This window comes from Lutra lutra, chromosome 11 (assembly GCF_902655055.1).
Source record: "Lutra lutra chromosome 11, mLutLut1.2, whole genome shotgun sequence".
Taxonomy (NCBI): Eukaryota; Metazoa; Chordata; class Mammalia; order Carnivora; family Mustelidae; genus Lutra; species Lutra lutra.
The window spans coordinates 45,907,260-45,923,183 of record NC_062288.1 but is presented as its reverse complement, the minus strand read 5'-3'; the positions used below and the strand labels follow the sequence as shown (position 1 = coordinate 45,923,183).

General features: G+C 35.9%; 1 protein-coding gene across 4 annotated transcripts in view; it reads left to right on the top strand.

Moving 5' to 3' along the window:
• Window positions 1–15,924, top strand: part of VWDE (von Willebrand factor D and EGF domains) — a 70,787-nt gene that overhangs the window by 20,422 nt on the left and 34,441 nt on the right. For 2 of the 4 annotated variants that reach the window (XR_007121514.1, XR_007121515.1), the window contains exons 2-9: window positions 3,047–3,149; window positions 3,725–3,814; window positions 5,946–6,090; window positions 8,761–8,978; window positions 9,227–9,300; window positions 10,882–11,152; window positions 13,975–14,183; window positions 14,328–15,292. Coding sequence is in view for 1 of the 4 variants with exons in the window: in XM_047694996.1 (XP_047550952.1) it covers window positions 1,898–1,963; window positions 2,902–3,149; window positions 3,725–3,814; window positions 5,946–6,090; window positions 8,761–8,978; window positions 9,227–9,300; window positions 10,882–11,152; window positions 13,975–14,183; window positions 14,328–15,292 (2,286 nt within the window). In the remaining 3 variants the exon portion in view is untranslated. Of the gene's footprint in view, window positions 1–1,897; window positions 1,964–2,901; window positions 3,150–3,724; window positions 3,815–5,945; window positions 6,091–8,760; window positions 8,979–9,226; window positions 9,301–10,881; window positions 11,153–13,974; window positions 14,184–14,327; window positions 15,293–15,924 lie in introns of all 4 variants that reach the window. The other 2 variants (XM_047694996.1, XR_007121513.1) reach the window with 2 other exon arrangements.

The following is a 15,924-nucleotide window of genomic DNA, read 5'->3' as shown; positions in this document are numbered from 1 at the left end:
GAGCTCACTCAAAAAAGATAATTTCAATGGCCCTATATTTATTAAACAAATTATATTTCTGGTTAAAATCTATCCCATAGACAAAACAAACAAATGAAAAACCCTGGCCCAGATGGTTTGGGAATTCTTCCTAATAATAAAGGAGGAAATAATACTAATTTTACACAACTTTTCCAGAAAAATGAGTAGTAGAAACTACAAGACACCCCAAGTCCCACATTACTCTGACACTAAGAGCAGACACACATGACAAGAAAACTATGAAACAATATCACTCGTGAATATAAATACAGATGATATCATCTATTTAGAAAACATCCAGTGGAATCTACAAAAAACTACTGGAGCTAGCAAACAGAGATACTGACTAAAAAGATCAACATATAAAAATTATATGTAATTCTTTATATACCAGCAAAAATTTCGTCTAAAAATACCAATTATAGTACTAAGTATATGGAATACTTAGGAATAAATATGGAGAAAGATGTATAAGACCTATTAAGTAAGAACAGTAAAACTTTGCTAAGAGAAATTGGGAAACTTAAAATAATGGAGAGATAAACCATGTTTATGGAACAATGATTCGATGTTAAGAAATCAGTTCTCGGGGCGCCTGGGTGGCTCAGTGGGTTAAAGCCTCTGCCTTCGGCTCAGGTCATGATCTCAGGGTCCTGGGATCAAGCCCCAAATCGGGCTCTGCTCAGCGGGGAGCCTGCTTCCTCCTCTCTCTCTTATGATCTATCTTATGATCTCTTCCTGTCAAATAAATAAATAAAATAAAAAAAAAAAAGAAACCAGTTCTCCTTGGAATAATTTATAGCTCTAAAACAATCCTGATCAATATCTCAGCAAGTTTTTTTGTGGACATTGAAAAATTAATCCTAAAATTTTTAAAGAAATACAAGATATCAATATCTACAACTATAGTGATAAGGAAAAGATTTGGACAATTTATGCTAACTTTTAGACATATTCTAAAGTTACAGTAATCTACAGAGTATTGCATCAAGATAGACAAATAGATGGGTGGAAAAGTATAGAGTCTAGAAATAAATCAACACACATAGTTAACTGATTTCAACACAGGAACACAGTCAGTTCTTAAGGACAAGTTTCAACAAATTGGGTTTCCATATACAAATAAAATGATCAAAATGCAAATAAAAAATAATTCCCAATGAATATTAGTTTGAGTTGCAAGTAGCAGAAAACAAGTAAAAAGAATGTTTAAAAATGATGGACTGTAACAATTTTAGGATCTGTCATTGAATCCAAGAAAGAGTTAAATAAGAAGTCCTCAGAAGGTATGGGCAATAGAGCAGCTCCCATGATGTTGGCAGTAAGAGTCTGTAGACATTCCTGTAGAGCTTCATCAGTGACTTGACCCAGTTTTCAACTCCTGTCTCTAGGTTCAAATTCTAAATTTTTCCAAGAAGCAATATGACGAGCCTATCTTTGTTCAGGTAGTTACCCTTATCCCAATGAACTGAGTTTGGCATTGAGAATTATTATATAGTTATAGTTATGGTTATTACTATGATAGCTGCTGACTCATTTCTGTAATCCTGCACATGCTTAGAGGGGAGGCAAGTTACATGGAAGTGGTTCAAACCAACTCTCATATAAATTTATAGAAATTGTAGTTTGTTATTTAATAATGTAGACTAAAATATAGAAAACAAGATATGAAAGCTGTGGTTGTTTTAAAATATGATTATAAATTATCCCCATTTAATCTCATCTTAAAAAGGGAAAAATTATTATTAAAAAAGAGAACTATTAAGTCCAGGTCTGTATTAAAATATACTTCTCCAAAGAATTGTCATTTCAGATATTTATGTATTTATATCTTTACGCTCAACTGAATAAGGATACAAATCTGAACCTTTTTCAGCTATTTCTGATGCAGAATTATACCCATGTCATCCTGATGAAATTGAAATTGGAGGTCTCTGTGTTCGTAAGTACCATATTTTATTTTTTAATAATTATTTATAAACTAATAATTTCAATGGGTTTTTATGTACTGTAACTTACTTTAGATGTTAATTATACTATTTGAGAGAGCTAGTGAGAGAGAGAGAGCACACACCAGAGCACAGGTTAGGGATAGAGGGAGACAGGGAAGCAGACTCCCTACTAAGCAAGGAGCCCAGTGTGGGACTCCATCCCAGGACCCTGGGATCATGACCTGAACGGAAGGCAGATGCTTAACTGACTGAGCCACCCAGGTACCTGAAATCAAAACACATTAGATCCCCAAATTTAATTTTGCAAATGACCAGAGATAGAAACTACAAAGTCTTCCTAAATTTCTAGAGAAAACTTCAAACATTTTTAACATCAGAAAAAATGAAAAGACTAAGACTATTTTTTAACACTTGATATATTTCACCGAACAGTATAATCACTCTTGTGATGAGCAGCTCTTTCAATCCACAGTAATGATAAGTTGAGTTGTAAGAGTAAATGATAAGAGTAAAACAGTGAGTCATTTAAATTTACATTATAATGACTGTTTTTTAAGTGAGAAATTATAATGTAAAAGACCTTAATTTTATTGTTTGTTCTGTTTTAGAAAAGGAAATCTTTCAGAAATTGCTTTAAAGGAGGTAAATTACTTTTATGTCCAAGAGCTAGACTCTTCAAGAGTAGACACATCCAACATGCATTAATATAAACTTGAGCTGATAATTTCTCTGCTGTCAGTATTTCTGTGATTATGGATCAAAATAAGAACATGCAACTTTGCTGATTGCTAGAGAATAATTATTTCTCTAAGTGCTATCTTCCTTTTCCTAATATAAATCCCTGAATTAGTCTCCGTGAGTTTTCCCCATCACCAAGTCTCTGTTCTTTAAGATTCCCGACTTCAGATGATGCATTTTCTCCCATCAGGTCAGCTGTCTGCCTCATTGCCACCACCACCCCCAGAAAGGCCCAAAGTTGTGGTGGAGCTGATTGGATCCAGGCTTTTCTGTAGGTGTGCTTTTGAGGTTTCCTCTACAAACACCTCAGTGGGATTTCTCATAACTTGGTCTAGGCTTTCTTCTCAAGAAGTGAAAGAAGAGCTGAAGCAAGAGGCCACAGTTCAGGCGTCCTCTCTTTTAGAACTGGATGGCATAAATCTCAGGCTCGGAGATAGGGTATGTTCACAAACAATTGGATTTTCTTTGCTTTTCATGATGTGTTAATTTTCAAAATGGATTCTTTTTAATATAACATATCCTAAACATACTTTTGGCCTCAGAATATAAAGTACTATTGTTTTTCTTTTTCTTTTTTTTTCTTTGCAATCGTGCCAACTCCAGTGATAATTGGATGAGTCAATAATTTTAGTGACTACATGTGAAGATCCACTGTTGCGGTTGGCTGGATTATCAAGGAACCCATATAACTAACTGCATGTCTCATTCTGGTTTTAAAATGATACATTTTTATTCTAGAAAGATGTTTTCATTTTTTTAATGATGCTATCACTTATTATATACTTTTAAATATATCTTAAAACACAAAGTCTACAACACTTTATGTTGAGGTTTTGAATAGCTAATATTTTTAAATGATGGACTTTTCCCCAGTTTTCAAGCAAGTTTTAAAATTATTTCATTTCTTATTATCTTGTTTGCACTATCTACCCAAAGTACTTAATTATAATAGTTTACACGTATTTTCTCCATAATTTTATTGCTAAATGATTATTTGTTAATTGTATTCGTAGATATTCTGTAGTGCTTCAGTCTTTCTATTGGAGAAACCACATGTACAAAGTTTAGCCATCGAAAGCCAAGAATTTTTTGCAGGCATTAAGGTATGTAGCCATGGGGGTGGATCAGAAAGATTATTTCTCTATCACTGTGTTTTCCATACTGCGATCTGTGGATGCTGGTTCTAGGACCTCATCACCGACTATTGAGATCCCAGAGTCTGTATTTTTGAAAAGTAACCCAAATGACTGTAATGCACAATGATGTTTGAGGGCCCCTGTTAATGAACAAAAATTGGAATATATTTGCATATTTTTTTTCAGAAGTAGCTCAGATTAGAATAAAATAAGTTTTATTCCCATAATTCATTCCATCATATAACTAAAAGTTAGAGTATTGATATTTAGTTATGCATTTGGAAGACAGGACAAGGTCCGGTACTGAAGCCTCTGACTGGAATAGAATTGACCCAGGGATCTGTGCTCTGTGAACTGTGATGAGGGGCCTCATTAAAGGAGGCAGCATCTGTGGTCACTGCTGGTAGCACAAGCATCCAAGAACAGGTGAGCTTTTGCAGCAGATGAGCAGGTATGACAGCGAATCCAGAAGGGGTGGAAGGAATGGGGGAGTATCAGGTGGTCTAGGCAGGCAAGCACTGGACACCCTCTGCGGTCTCAGCCACGGTGCTGGAGTTTGGCCTGGATTCAGCTCCAGTTAGGGGACAAGATGGGATGATTGACAGATTGTGAGATTAACACTCAGAACCAGGGCAGAACCTGTTCCTGGAGAATGTCCACTTATACACTATAGGGACCAGAAAAAGAAGGGAGAAGAGTAACCATGTTGTCGAATAGCATAATTACAGTGGACGAAGAGCAGAGCTCAGACCTTGGAGCACGGAACCTTTGGATCTCCATTGGTGAACACTCAGCAGACATCAGGGTTCAGCAGTCTGCCGCCAGAAAATGTTTCTGATTAGGCCAACAGACAGAAAATGTGGTGCGAAGAAGCATCTGTTTGGAGAGCTAGCCAGGAACTAAGATGGATTAAAAACTTGCTGGTTCACAAAAGGATTGGCCTATGAACTGGACAGGACCCGTCCTAGATTTTCAGTACTCAGTAATCCAACTGAGGAAAACAGAGGCAGAGAAAGAAGCTGATGGTTGAGGTATTTAAAGTGCTAATAGTATTTTGATTTATATATTAAAATATACATAGATTTCTATTTGCAGTGACGTGAATGGAGCAGTATGTTATGCTGAGCCAAAAAAGTCGGAGAAAAACAAATGCCATATGATTTCATTCATGTGTGGAATTTAAGAAACAAAACAGATGAAATATGGGAGGGGGGAAAGAAAGAGAGGGAAATAAACCATAAGAGACTTTTTTTTTTTAAATTAAGATTTTATTTATTTATTGGAGAGAGAAGGAATGGGTGCACAAGGAGGCAGAGAGGCAGGCAGCAGGAGAGGGAGAAGCAGACTCCCCACTGACCTGGGAGCCCATTGCAGGGCTCAATCCCAAGACCCTGGGATCATGACGTGAGTCGAAGTCAGACACTTAACTGACTACGTTTAACTGACTGAGACACCCAGGCGCCCCATAAGAGACTCTTAATGATAGAGAACAAACTGAGGGTTGATAGAGCAAGGTGGGCAGGGAGTGGGCCAAGTGGGTGGTGGATATTAAGGAGGGCACTTATGAGGAGCACTGGGTATTATATGTAAGTGGTGTATCACTAAATTCTACTCCTGAAACTAGTATTGCACTGTATGTTAACTAACTAGAATTTAAATAGGAGTTTGAAAAAAAAAACCTTACATTTTTAATTTATGTTAGGAATGGATATTAGTCCCTAAGAATAAATACACTTTTACCTTGGTGAGTCAGTAAACGTTGACAAAGCAATGGAAGAATATAGTCATCTTTGTCTCCCCCATTCTCCAGTACCCATCCCAGAACCAGAATCACCAAGGCAGTACCAGGCTGCCTAACGTGTTGGGGAACCAGATTATGGCTCAGCTTGGAGCAGTCCAGCAATTCCATGTGCTGCCAGTGTTTTTAAGGGTTTGGCTTTAATTGATCTTGTTTAATTAAAAAATTCCAGGGCTTCAGTTATTACTCCTAGCTTATTTAGCAAAAATACGAGCTGTCAAGAAAAATGCTCTTGCAGAATTTTATCTTGGGAATAAATTCTGTTTTGACATGACTGCTCTACATGCTTTCTTTTGCCAGTTACACCCAGAGTTAAGCACTATATCAGAAGATGGGAAAGAATATCAGTTGAAGATAGCGAGCACAGTTCCTGTCATTTGTTCTGAACCCAGTGAGCTTGGCCAGCAGTGCAAAATCTCATTAAAACTGAAAACTGTTGATCAAGGTAATATTTTAAATTCTCTTAATTTTATTATTAGATTTCAGATAATAATTAATGCTTTTTTTTTCTTCTAGAAAAAGTCACCGGAGTGTGTACATGTAATTAATTATGTTGTGTGTTTACATCAAGTTATGGCTCACTCATATTAATACTTCTGGGCTATTATCATGACTGTCAAAACAATCTGTGTTGCAGTTCTCATTTATCCCTCCTGGCCTGGAAGCTTTTGTTGAAACCAACCAACCAGCCCAATAATGAGCAGCTCCTCCTCTTATTCTCTCCTCCTCTCATTCTCTTCCTCCCCTCACTTATTATTATTTTTTTTCTTTGCTTTGTTTTTGGAGATGGAGGGACAAACTGCTCTTGAAGACTTTCCAAATACCCCGAAATAGGGAGGTGTGATATGGAACTTATGCCAATATAAGTTCCAACTTAGGCAACATGAATCTCCTAATGCATTCTTTACTTCTCTCTCACTAATGTAAGCTTGTGTTTGAGATCTTTTGTTTTAAATTGTTAATTATATAGATTGCAGGATGCATGGCTGCATATATGTCACTGTCACAGCCTCTAAAGAAAGGTGAAATTCTCCCATGAACATGATAGAATATGAGAGGACAAACCATTTATAGCAATCATTGGGTTGATTAGATTCTGTTTCTCCCCCTAAGACTCTGATATAGAGACCAAAGCACATAAGAGATACATAAATTAGAATGCAACTTTTAAGAGAGATTCTGTTTATACACCTTTTCACCATAGGACATAAAATGTTATGTAATAAATATACCAAATACAATATATCTAGGTCTTCATGTCTGTATTACACCAAATTATATGTGCTGCCGAAGCGAGCACCGTATTACACCAAATTAAACCAGAGAAACAAAAGGATAAAAAGAGAGTCTGATGGGAATGAATGCTGCACCCAGTAAAGAGATGGATATGGAAATAGAAAGAGGCATCGAGAAAGGCCGTCTCCAGGCAGTTGACAATAAGCAGGCTGAGGTCATACCCTGCTACATATTTAGATTTCTGGGAGCACCATGAGCAGTATTGTAATTTGAAATTCAGCAGAGAAATATGAAATTAGACCCTCTCTCACACCACTTGACATAATTCTACTTCAGACAACCTGTGAAAAGCGTATTTTGTAAATTTTGTTACAGTTTACGGGGACGAATAGGAAGTGGAAGATGTTACTGGTATTTTCCAATTGTGTTAGCCAAAGATTTTCTCCAGTTGCAAGTTTACTTTGAGTTATATTTGTGTGCTCTCAATTCTTTCAACAAGACAAGCATTATAATAATAGAAAAGCATATATTTCTACATTTTCAAAGTTTGCATGTTCCTATTATCTGTCAATTAAAAATAATTTCCTTTTTTTCTGGAGAAGAATTTCTGGATTTCATTTTGGATATGTCTCACCTTATCTTTTTTAAGTGTATCTACTTCCATAGAGAACAAGTTGGTTTCTCCTAATGTATTTCTACAATGACTATGTTGCTTTATTATAGGCTTACAGAGAACAATACTTGGCCCTCACACCATAGACTGAGGAAATGATGTCAGGGGCTATATCCAAGCCAGATGTATTCCATGATCACCTTAGGGAGCTGGCTAAGAGTTTAGATGTTTTTGTTAATTTTTATGTGTATAGGAACAGTATGTATTTCTAGGGGGGAAAAAATGCATTAAGAAGAACTTTTTTTTTCTTTCTCAGGAATTTGTAGTCCAATACAGTGTTCTATATCAGACCAATATAATTTTATACCTTAAAATTATGTGTGGAAGAAAAGAAGATAGATAGTTTTTAACAACTGCTGCTTTTTTCTGGACCTCAAAAGGATTTTGCAATCATTAATTAGACAGGAGAGCAAACTTCCCTTTTTGCCAGTTTTTGGAGCAATCTATCCTTTTTGTTTAGTGGTACATTCCAGAAGTTCCTTTTTCCCTCTTCTCTTACCATTTTCTTTCTAAATTATTATTTTTTGTTCTTTTGTTCTTTTTTTGTGTTTTTGTTCTTTGTTCCATAGGAAAGGGAGCATCTCAATATATTCAAGGTTCTGAATATATTGGGACATTTGGGAGAAGAAAAGGAATACAGAGTTTATTACCATGTGGAATTACTTAATTTATGTTAACATTTCTTTTTTTTTTTTTTTATTTTATGTTAACATTTCTATTTTTAAGATGATGATACAATAATCATCTATACCAACAATCGTTGCTATCACTCAACAATGGATAGGACATGAGTACAAACCCTGTGAAATGTCACAGACATATCAGGACCGAAGGCACAATTCTTAGGCAGAAAGAACATCACATTATGTTTCTTGGTGGTGGAATCATGATTTTTTCTTACAGAAACACAATACATTTTCTATACTGCTTTTGAATTTTATGCAGGTACATATGGATTTATAGCATTATTAAAAATAGTACTATGTATGTACATATATATGTATATATTGAAGTTAATTAATTCATTGTAAATATTGGGTAGGGTTTAGTAGCTTTGTTTTTATTTAGACAAAATTACAATCATATTTTTAAATAAGAGAAAAGAGGAATAATCTCTCAATTCAGTGTTCCATGTTAAGTTGTTACATGCTTTGGTTGGTATATTTCCTTTAAAAAAAAATGTCAATGTATTTTTTCACAAAATAGGTAAAGAACAGCGAGGTTTAAATTTGGCGCTGTCTTCCTGTCACGTGGACCTTCACCGGACATCGTCCTGTGCTAACGGATCATGTAGCCATGCTTTGGTTTACTACACTGCTGTGACAGATTTTTCTCGAGATGGAGACAGAGTGACAAACATTGTAGTGGAACCTATAGTACATGAGGATTTCCTGTGGAATAGCTACATTCCAGACAGCATCCAGGTTGACAAATTACAAAAAATACCTTTACAATTGGAGCTTTAAAAAAGATATATTTATTTGATCAGTACATCTTGTAAACTTTTCATTTCAAAATTGTTTAATAAGCTTTTTCCATTTTTAAATGAGTCAATTTCAATAACTGTGGTAAAAACAGTAATGACAAAGTCATTGGGATTGCTAAGCAATTTATTGTGTATCACTAAATACAATTAATGATAATATTTACCAAAAATGTCTTTGCTTTTAAGATCAAAGTAAAGGATGTCCCAACTGCTTACTGCTATTCATTTACTGACCCACATATAATTACATTTGATGGCAGGTAATTTCCTGAAAGTTTTTTTTTCTTTTAGTAGTTTTTGTTCTTTTGGATTTTGCTTTTGTTTTCTTTTAAACATCTTTCTATTTTATTGTTTCTTCGTCCTATTCACTGAAAGATTAGACAGGAAGGCATGTATGGATATCACTGGCTTGTTTCAAAATACTAATTTATTTGTGTGGAGTTTTTTTTTGCCTTCAAATTGGCCCTTGATAAGTACACAATTTAGTTATGAGGCTGAATTAGTAAAAATGAAGATTCTTACAAATAGTCATTTTAACTTGATTTCATTATCTTTAATAGTGGTTAAATTCTTGGCTCTAGAGATATTTACTATATTGCATTTCCACATGATACTGAAATAATCCTTAAGGTTTAGGTGAGATGATTAGGCAAACTCATTATAATCTTTTTAAAAACTGAGTATTTCTATTTCATGACAAGGATACTCAGGGGAAAACTATTGTAGCCATCATGAATTCTTGGATATCTGCCCCTGGAATGTAAGTAAAATGGACAAAATGATCAAAAAGTAATCTAAGCTATCTTGCTATTAATATCTGCATATGAGGATTTAAACTCAGTTATACCGTTCTGGGGAATATGTGATTTTAAGATGTCCCTAAAGAAAATTATAAGAACAACTTTTTGTTGAGTCAAAATTGTCTTCATCATGTAAGGTAAGATAATTTATTCCTTTTAAAAATTTTAATGTGATCATAGTCAGTAAAATTATTCAGTATGAGCAAATAAATACAGAACTCCATAGCAAATGATAATCAAAAAGTTTGAGCAATTATTGAAAAGTTGTAGAAATTGATCCCACATGCAAGATTCCTTTATGGTTACAATAAAAATCTTAGAAGTTTTAGTGGAAAAACCTCTAGAAAGCATAGTGGGGATTAATTCAATTGGTTATAATTCAACAAGATTAATTGTGCAACAGGTGACAAACCCTGTTCTCAATGCTAGGGGTATGGCAGTTCATAAAACAGACATCTCCTGCTGTCATGCAGCTCACTTCTGCATAGGTAAAGAGATATGCACAGTTGATAAAATACAAACTGTATCTGAGGAGCATGGGTCCTGTGAAGAAAACTATAGCAGGGATGGGAGGAGAAGGCTCTAGCAGGGTTGACCAAAGTGGTAAAAGGAAGAAACAAGTCATAGGATTAGGTGTTTGTCACTACTTTGTTTCATTCAGTGCTCTAAACTAACATGAAGTAGTGGTGTCTTGGACGCTCAGTCGGTCAAGCGTCAGACTCTTTATTTGGTCTTCGGTCCTGATTTCAGGGTGGTGGGATCAACTCACATGGGGCTCTGCACTCTGCGGGGAGTCTACTTGAGATTTTCTCCCTCTCCCCCTCCCACGTGCATGTGCATGCTCTCTCTCTCTCTCTCTCAAATAAATAAGTAGATCAAAAAAATAAAATAAACTAATATGAAGCTATTAGATACATGGATTTTTCATTCTTGTATCAAAATACATTGAATGTGTATAAATAAATTGAACACACATTTTGCTTATAACGTATTGTGGTATTTTGTACAGTTCTTAATGCAGTTGATTTTTGTTAACCGTAGGGTATATGATAATTTCAAAACTGGAACATTTGTGCTTTATAAGAGTGTGTCACGTGACTTTGAAGTCCATGTACGCCAGTGGGACTGTGGAAGCCTTCACTATCCTGTGTCGTGTAACTGCGGGTTTGTTGCCAAGGAAGAAGGTGATGTTGTTACTTTTGATATGTGCAGTGGTCAGCTACATGAATCACAGCCGTATTTATCTGTAAAGAGCCAAGATGTAACCAGCAATATCAAGATAAGTGAATCCTACTTAGGAAGAAAAGTCACAGTATGTATGATTTTTTAAAAGTATTTGTCCTCTTTTTCCTACAGATTTTGGATTAAAATCTGAACTTCTTTTCATCTCTATTAAATTAGGAACTATCATATTTTAACATTAGTTTTCCCCCAGAAATAGCTTTTTTTTTTTTTTTAAAGATTTTATTTATTCATTTGACAGAGAGAGATCACAAGCAGGCAGAGAGGCAGGTAGAGAGAGAGGAGGAAGCAGGCTCCCCGCTGAGCAGAGAGCCCGATGCGGGGCTCGATCCCAGGACCCTGAGATCATGACCTGAGCCGAAGGCAGCGGCTTAACCCACTGAGCTACCCATGCGCCCCTCCCAGAAATAGCTTTTTGACAACTAATACTGATCTTAGTAGGAATAACTTTTTTCTTTTTTTGGCTTAGCACACACGAATAGACACAACATACTTAATACTTCATCAAATCTAACCAGCCTTACTTTAAGATTTCAGTGTAGTAACTTGGTGGGTTATTCCTATAAATTATTTTTGACAGTTCTGAGTAAATAGTATATTACACAGAGATGAAATATATAATTAAGAATAAGTATTCAGGGGGGGTGTCTGGGTGGTTCAGTTGGTTAAGGATCTGCCTTCAGCTCAGGTCATGGTCCCGGGGTTCTGGGATCAAGCCCCACATCAGGCTCCCTGCTCAGCAGAAAGCCTGCTTCTCCTTCTCCCACTCCCCCTGCTTGTGTTCCCTATCTCACTGTGTCTCTCTCTATCAAATAAGTAAAATTCTTTTTAAAAAAATAAGTGTCCAGGAGTAGTTAGCCAATTTTTGAAATGAGTATAGGTGGTTCTGTCTCAGGAATAGGCTGGTAGATACATGGAAAAGATTAGAGATCATTAATATTTTAAAATAATAGTTTGTGTCTGTAAGCTATTTATATTATAATGTCATTTTCCTTTCATCTTCCAAAAAAGTATATTCCAAGTGAATAAGATTCAAATTTAAATGAAAGTAGTAGAAAATACAGGTGAATGTTTCTATAACACTGAGGTAAACAAGAATTTTTAAACATAATGTTATGTATTTAAATTCCATCCTTAAAAACCAAAATGCAAATGAAAAACTGGGAAAATATTTTCTACATATAAAATATACAGTTAAGGGGCGCCTGGGTGGCTCAGTCGGTTAAGCCGCTGCCTTCGGCTCAGGTCATGATCTCGGAGTCCTGGGATCGAGCCCTGCATCGGGCTCTCTGCTCTCTCGGGGAGCCTGCTTCCTCCTCTCTCTCTGCCTGCCTCTCTGCCTGCTTGTGATCTCTCTGTCAAATTAAAAAAAATATATATATATATACACAGTTAATATAGAAAACACTCCTTTTTGGAAGTATTTTTCTATCTTCCTGTCTTTTTGTTTGTTTGTTTGTTTGTTTTAAGAAACTCTACACCCAACGTGGGTCTTGAATTCATAACTCCAAGATCAAGAGTTGCATGGCGCTACTGACTGGGCCAGCCAGGTGCCCCTAGAAAACACTTTTATACATCACTAACAATCAGCACTCCAATTAAAATGAGCAAATAATATACATAGGCAATTCACGAAAGAAAACTGATAAATATATCCAGAAGTATAAATAACCAACAAAAATATGAAAACCACGACCTCATTAGTAATCAAAGAAATGCAGATTAAACATCTCATACAATGTTGGCAAGAATAGAAATAGTAGCTACAGTCTTTCCAAAGGACATAGCTATATTATGCATGCACACAACCTACGCATGTCATTTTTCAAGAAATTTTACTTCTGAAAATTTACCGTAATAAGTATATTCAGAGTCCTGATAGTGTTCATTGTATCTCTCCTTCCAAGATGGAAAAGTTAAAGTTAATCAGTGGTGAATCTTATAGTTTAACCAAAACCCCAAGTAAAGTGATGTCACACAATAGAACACTGTCTAGTCATGAAAATTTTGGAGTCAATTGTATTAATTGGCAGGCAAAGATATTAATGGCATATAGGAACAGTTTTAGAAAAATCGGCACCAAAATCTTAACATGAACTAGCTCAGATTGAATGGTATTGTAAGGTTTGTTTGCTTTTAAAATAATTTTTGAGAGTGAGCACTTAGGATTTTTATACAGAGAAAAAATGCCATTTTTAAATTTAAAAAATTAAAGGAGAAAGAGTCAGATGAACAAACATAGATCATGTATCTTCAGTGACTTTAGAAGAGAGCATATCTCAACATTCAGGTCCCTGATCTGGGAGCAGCGGTAGGCCTGTGAGGAGGATCATGGATGATACAGGCTATTGAGATAATTTGACAAACCCCTTGCTCTCATTCTGACTCCCCAGGTATGCCCTGTTTATAATTTGGCTTATGATTCTGTTTGCCTACTGTGAAGATGAGAATGTTGATTAGCCACAGGAACATGTATTCCTCTGGAATTACATTTATCTGTGTAAATTAATTACTTGGCAGTCTAGTTCCATACTTAATTATTATCAGAGGCATTACTTGGTAAACATAATTCTCAACATTTATAGCTGTTTTGATTGTATAAAATACCCCACCTTAGTTTAGAAGAAAAGAGGTTTGAAAAAAAAAAGAGGTTTGAACAATATTTTGCAATAAAAGAGTCAATATAGAGATCAGATTTCAAGTCAGCAAAGTGCAAAAGCCATTGATTTGACATATAGCATTAAAAGGAAAATTGTAATCTGAAGAAAATCAGTATTCTGTTCTCTCTTTATATTGAAGGAATAAATGAATTTGTTTCTTCTCAAATAATAGTTTTTTTTTTCTTAATCCATATTGAATATTGCTTAAGCATCTCTTATTTCTGTATTTCAGGTCTGGTTTTCTTCTGGAGCATTTATCCGTGCTGATCTTAGTCAATGGGGCATGAGTTTAACAATCAGAGCCCCTAGCCTAGACTATAGAAACACTTTGGGACTTTGTGGCACCTTTGATGAAAACCCAGAAAATGATTTCCATAATAAAAATGGGATAAAAATTGATCTAACTTTTGATAATTGTGTTGCTTTTATTAATGAATGGAGGTAAGAAAGTAAACTGTTTTCATTTGTTATTGTGTTTAGTGGAGACACAATACTCTGCCTTTTTTTTTTTTTTTTTGGCAACATGTTACTGAGAAAAAATGTTCTTGTGCAATTTATTATTCTTTTCTGTTTTTCACCTGGAAGGATTTTGCCAGGGAAAAGCATGTTTGACACAATGCCAGTTTCTCCACCTTCACCTGGAAAACTGTCCTATTGTAGCTGCTCATCGGAAACTAATTCTTTATATCCTTCCAATCATCTGGACAGTGCTTCTCAACAAGAGATTGTTTCAGGTTGCAGAGATCTCAAACATGTCAGATTCTCTTTCTTGATACCAGAACTAGATGTCACCTCTGAGTATATTAATTCAGAAGCTCTTATCAGAGGGATAAATGAGTATACATCTGGAGAAGAAAATAATTCGAACTTCCTTCCTCAAGAAAAAAAGCATGTGAACCTAACCCAACTGGAATTACATTTACAAAAACATCCTAGAAATGAAAAACAAGAGGCACCAAAAACTCTGGACAATGGGAAACATACACGGGGCGAGGGTAGCCACAGCCAGGAAATGAGGCGGGATCCACAAAACAGATGGAAACGGCAAAACTTTTATGAGTTTCTTCCTATGTTTGCTTTCCAAAGTCTTAGCCAAAGTGACCTAGAAGAACTTGCTTATTTCTTCCCTGAGGACCATATTGAGGATGTCCACCAGGAGTTTGTCCCTACATGGCCCACACCCTCTGGCCTCACCGAACACGGCACTTTGTCGCTCTGCCAGCAGACTCTTGCCAACTCTAGCATAGGAAGACACTGTCTCGCCTTTCTGGGCAAGAGCCTAGATACTGCTATAGATATGTGTGTTAAAGATGTTCTTCTAAAAGATGATCTTAGCTGGGCAGAAGCCGGTGTGGCTCTTTTAGAAAATGAATGTGAAAAGAGAATTTTGGAAGAGGGGAAACATAGCACAGAAGAATACAGCAAGTCAGTTGAAGACATTCTCGAGGTCCTCAAATGCCCCAGTTTATGCAGTGGCAATGGGGAGTGTGTGGAATGGGGATGCGCATGCTCCCCAGGCTTTAGTTCCTATGACTGCAGTGATTCACATGGTGAGTGAGAACTCTACAGCTTTGATATTGCATATGCTATTGGGTTATGGAATTCTTTGTTCTTTTTTTACTTTCAGTATCTTAACAGTGTTTATTCAGATTATTTAGGGAAAAGAACCCCAATTAACTAATCGATACAGTCATAATTCTTCCAAAGCATCTCATCTTAGAGTAAAACCTGTGGTACTTATAATAGCCTATAAGGCAGGCTGTACCTCTTCAAACTCATCTCCTACAACTAAAACCCTCACTCATTTCACTCTACCCACTTTGGTTTCTATAATGCCAAGTTTTCTTGACCTCAGGGTCTTTGCATGCAGTTCCTTCCTCCTGTTGTAGAGAATAATCATTTTTTTCTAGAACTCAAATTTAGTATTTTTTGGATACTGTGTTTCTAATATTCTGCTAATTATGCCAGTTTTCTTAATTTTTTTCTCTAATCCACCTACATGGTGCAAACTATTATATCCCAATATGTAAGAGAAAGAAATTTTTAAATATCAATTTGAGGGGCACCTGGGCAGCTCATTCAGTTAAGCATCTGTCTTCAGCTCACGTCATGATCACGGGGTCGACCCTGTGATCCAACCAGCATGGGCATCAGGCTCCCTGCTCATCCGGGAGCCTGCTTC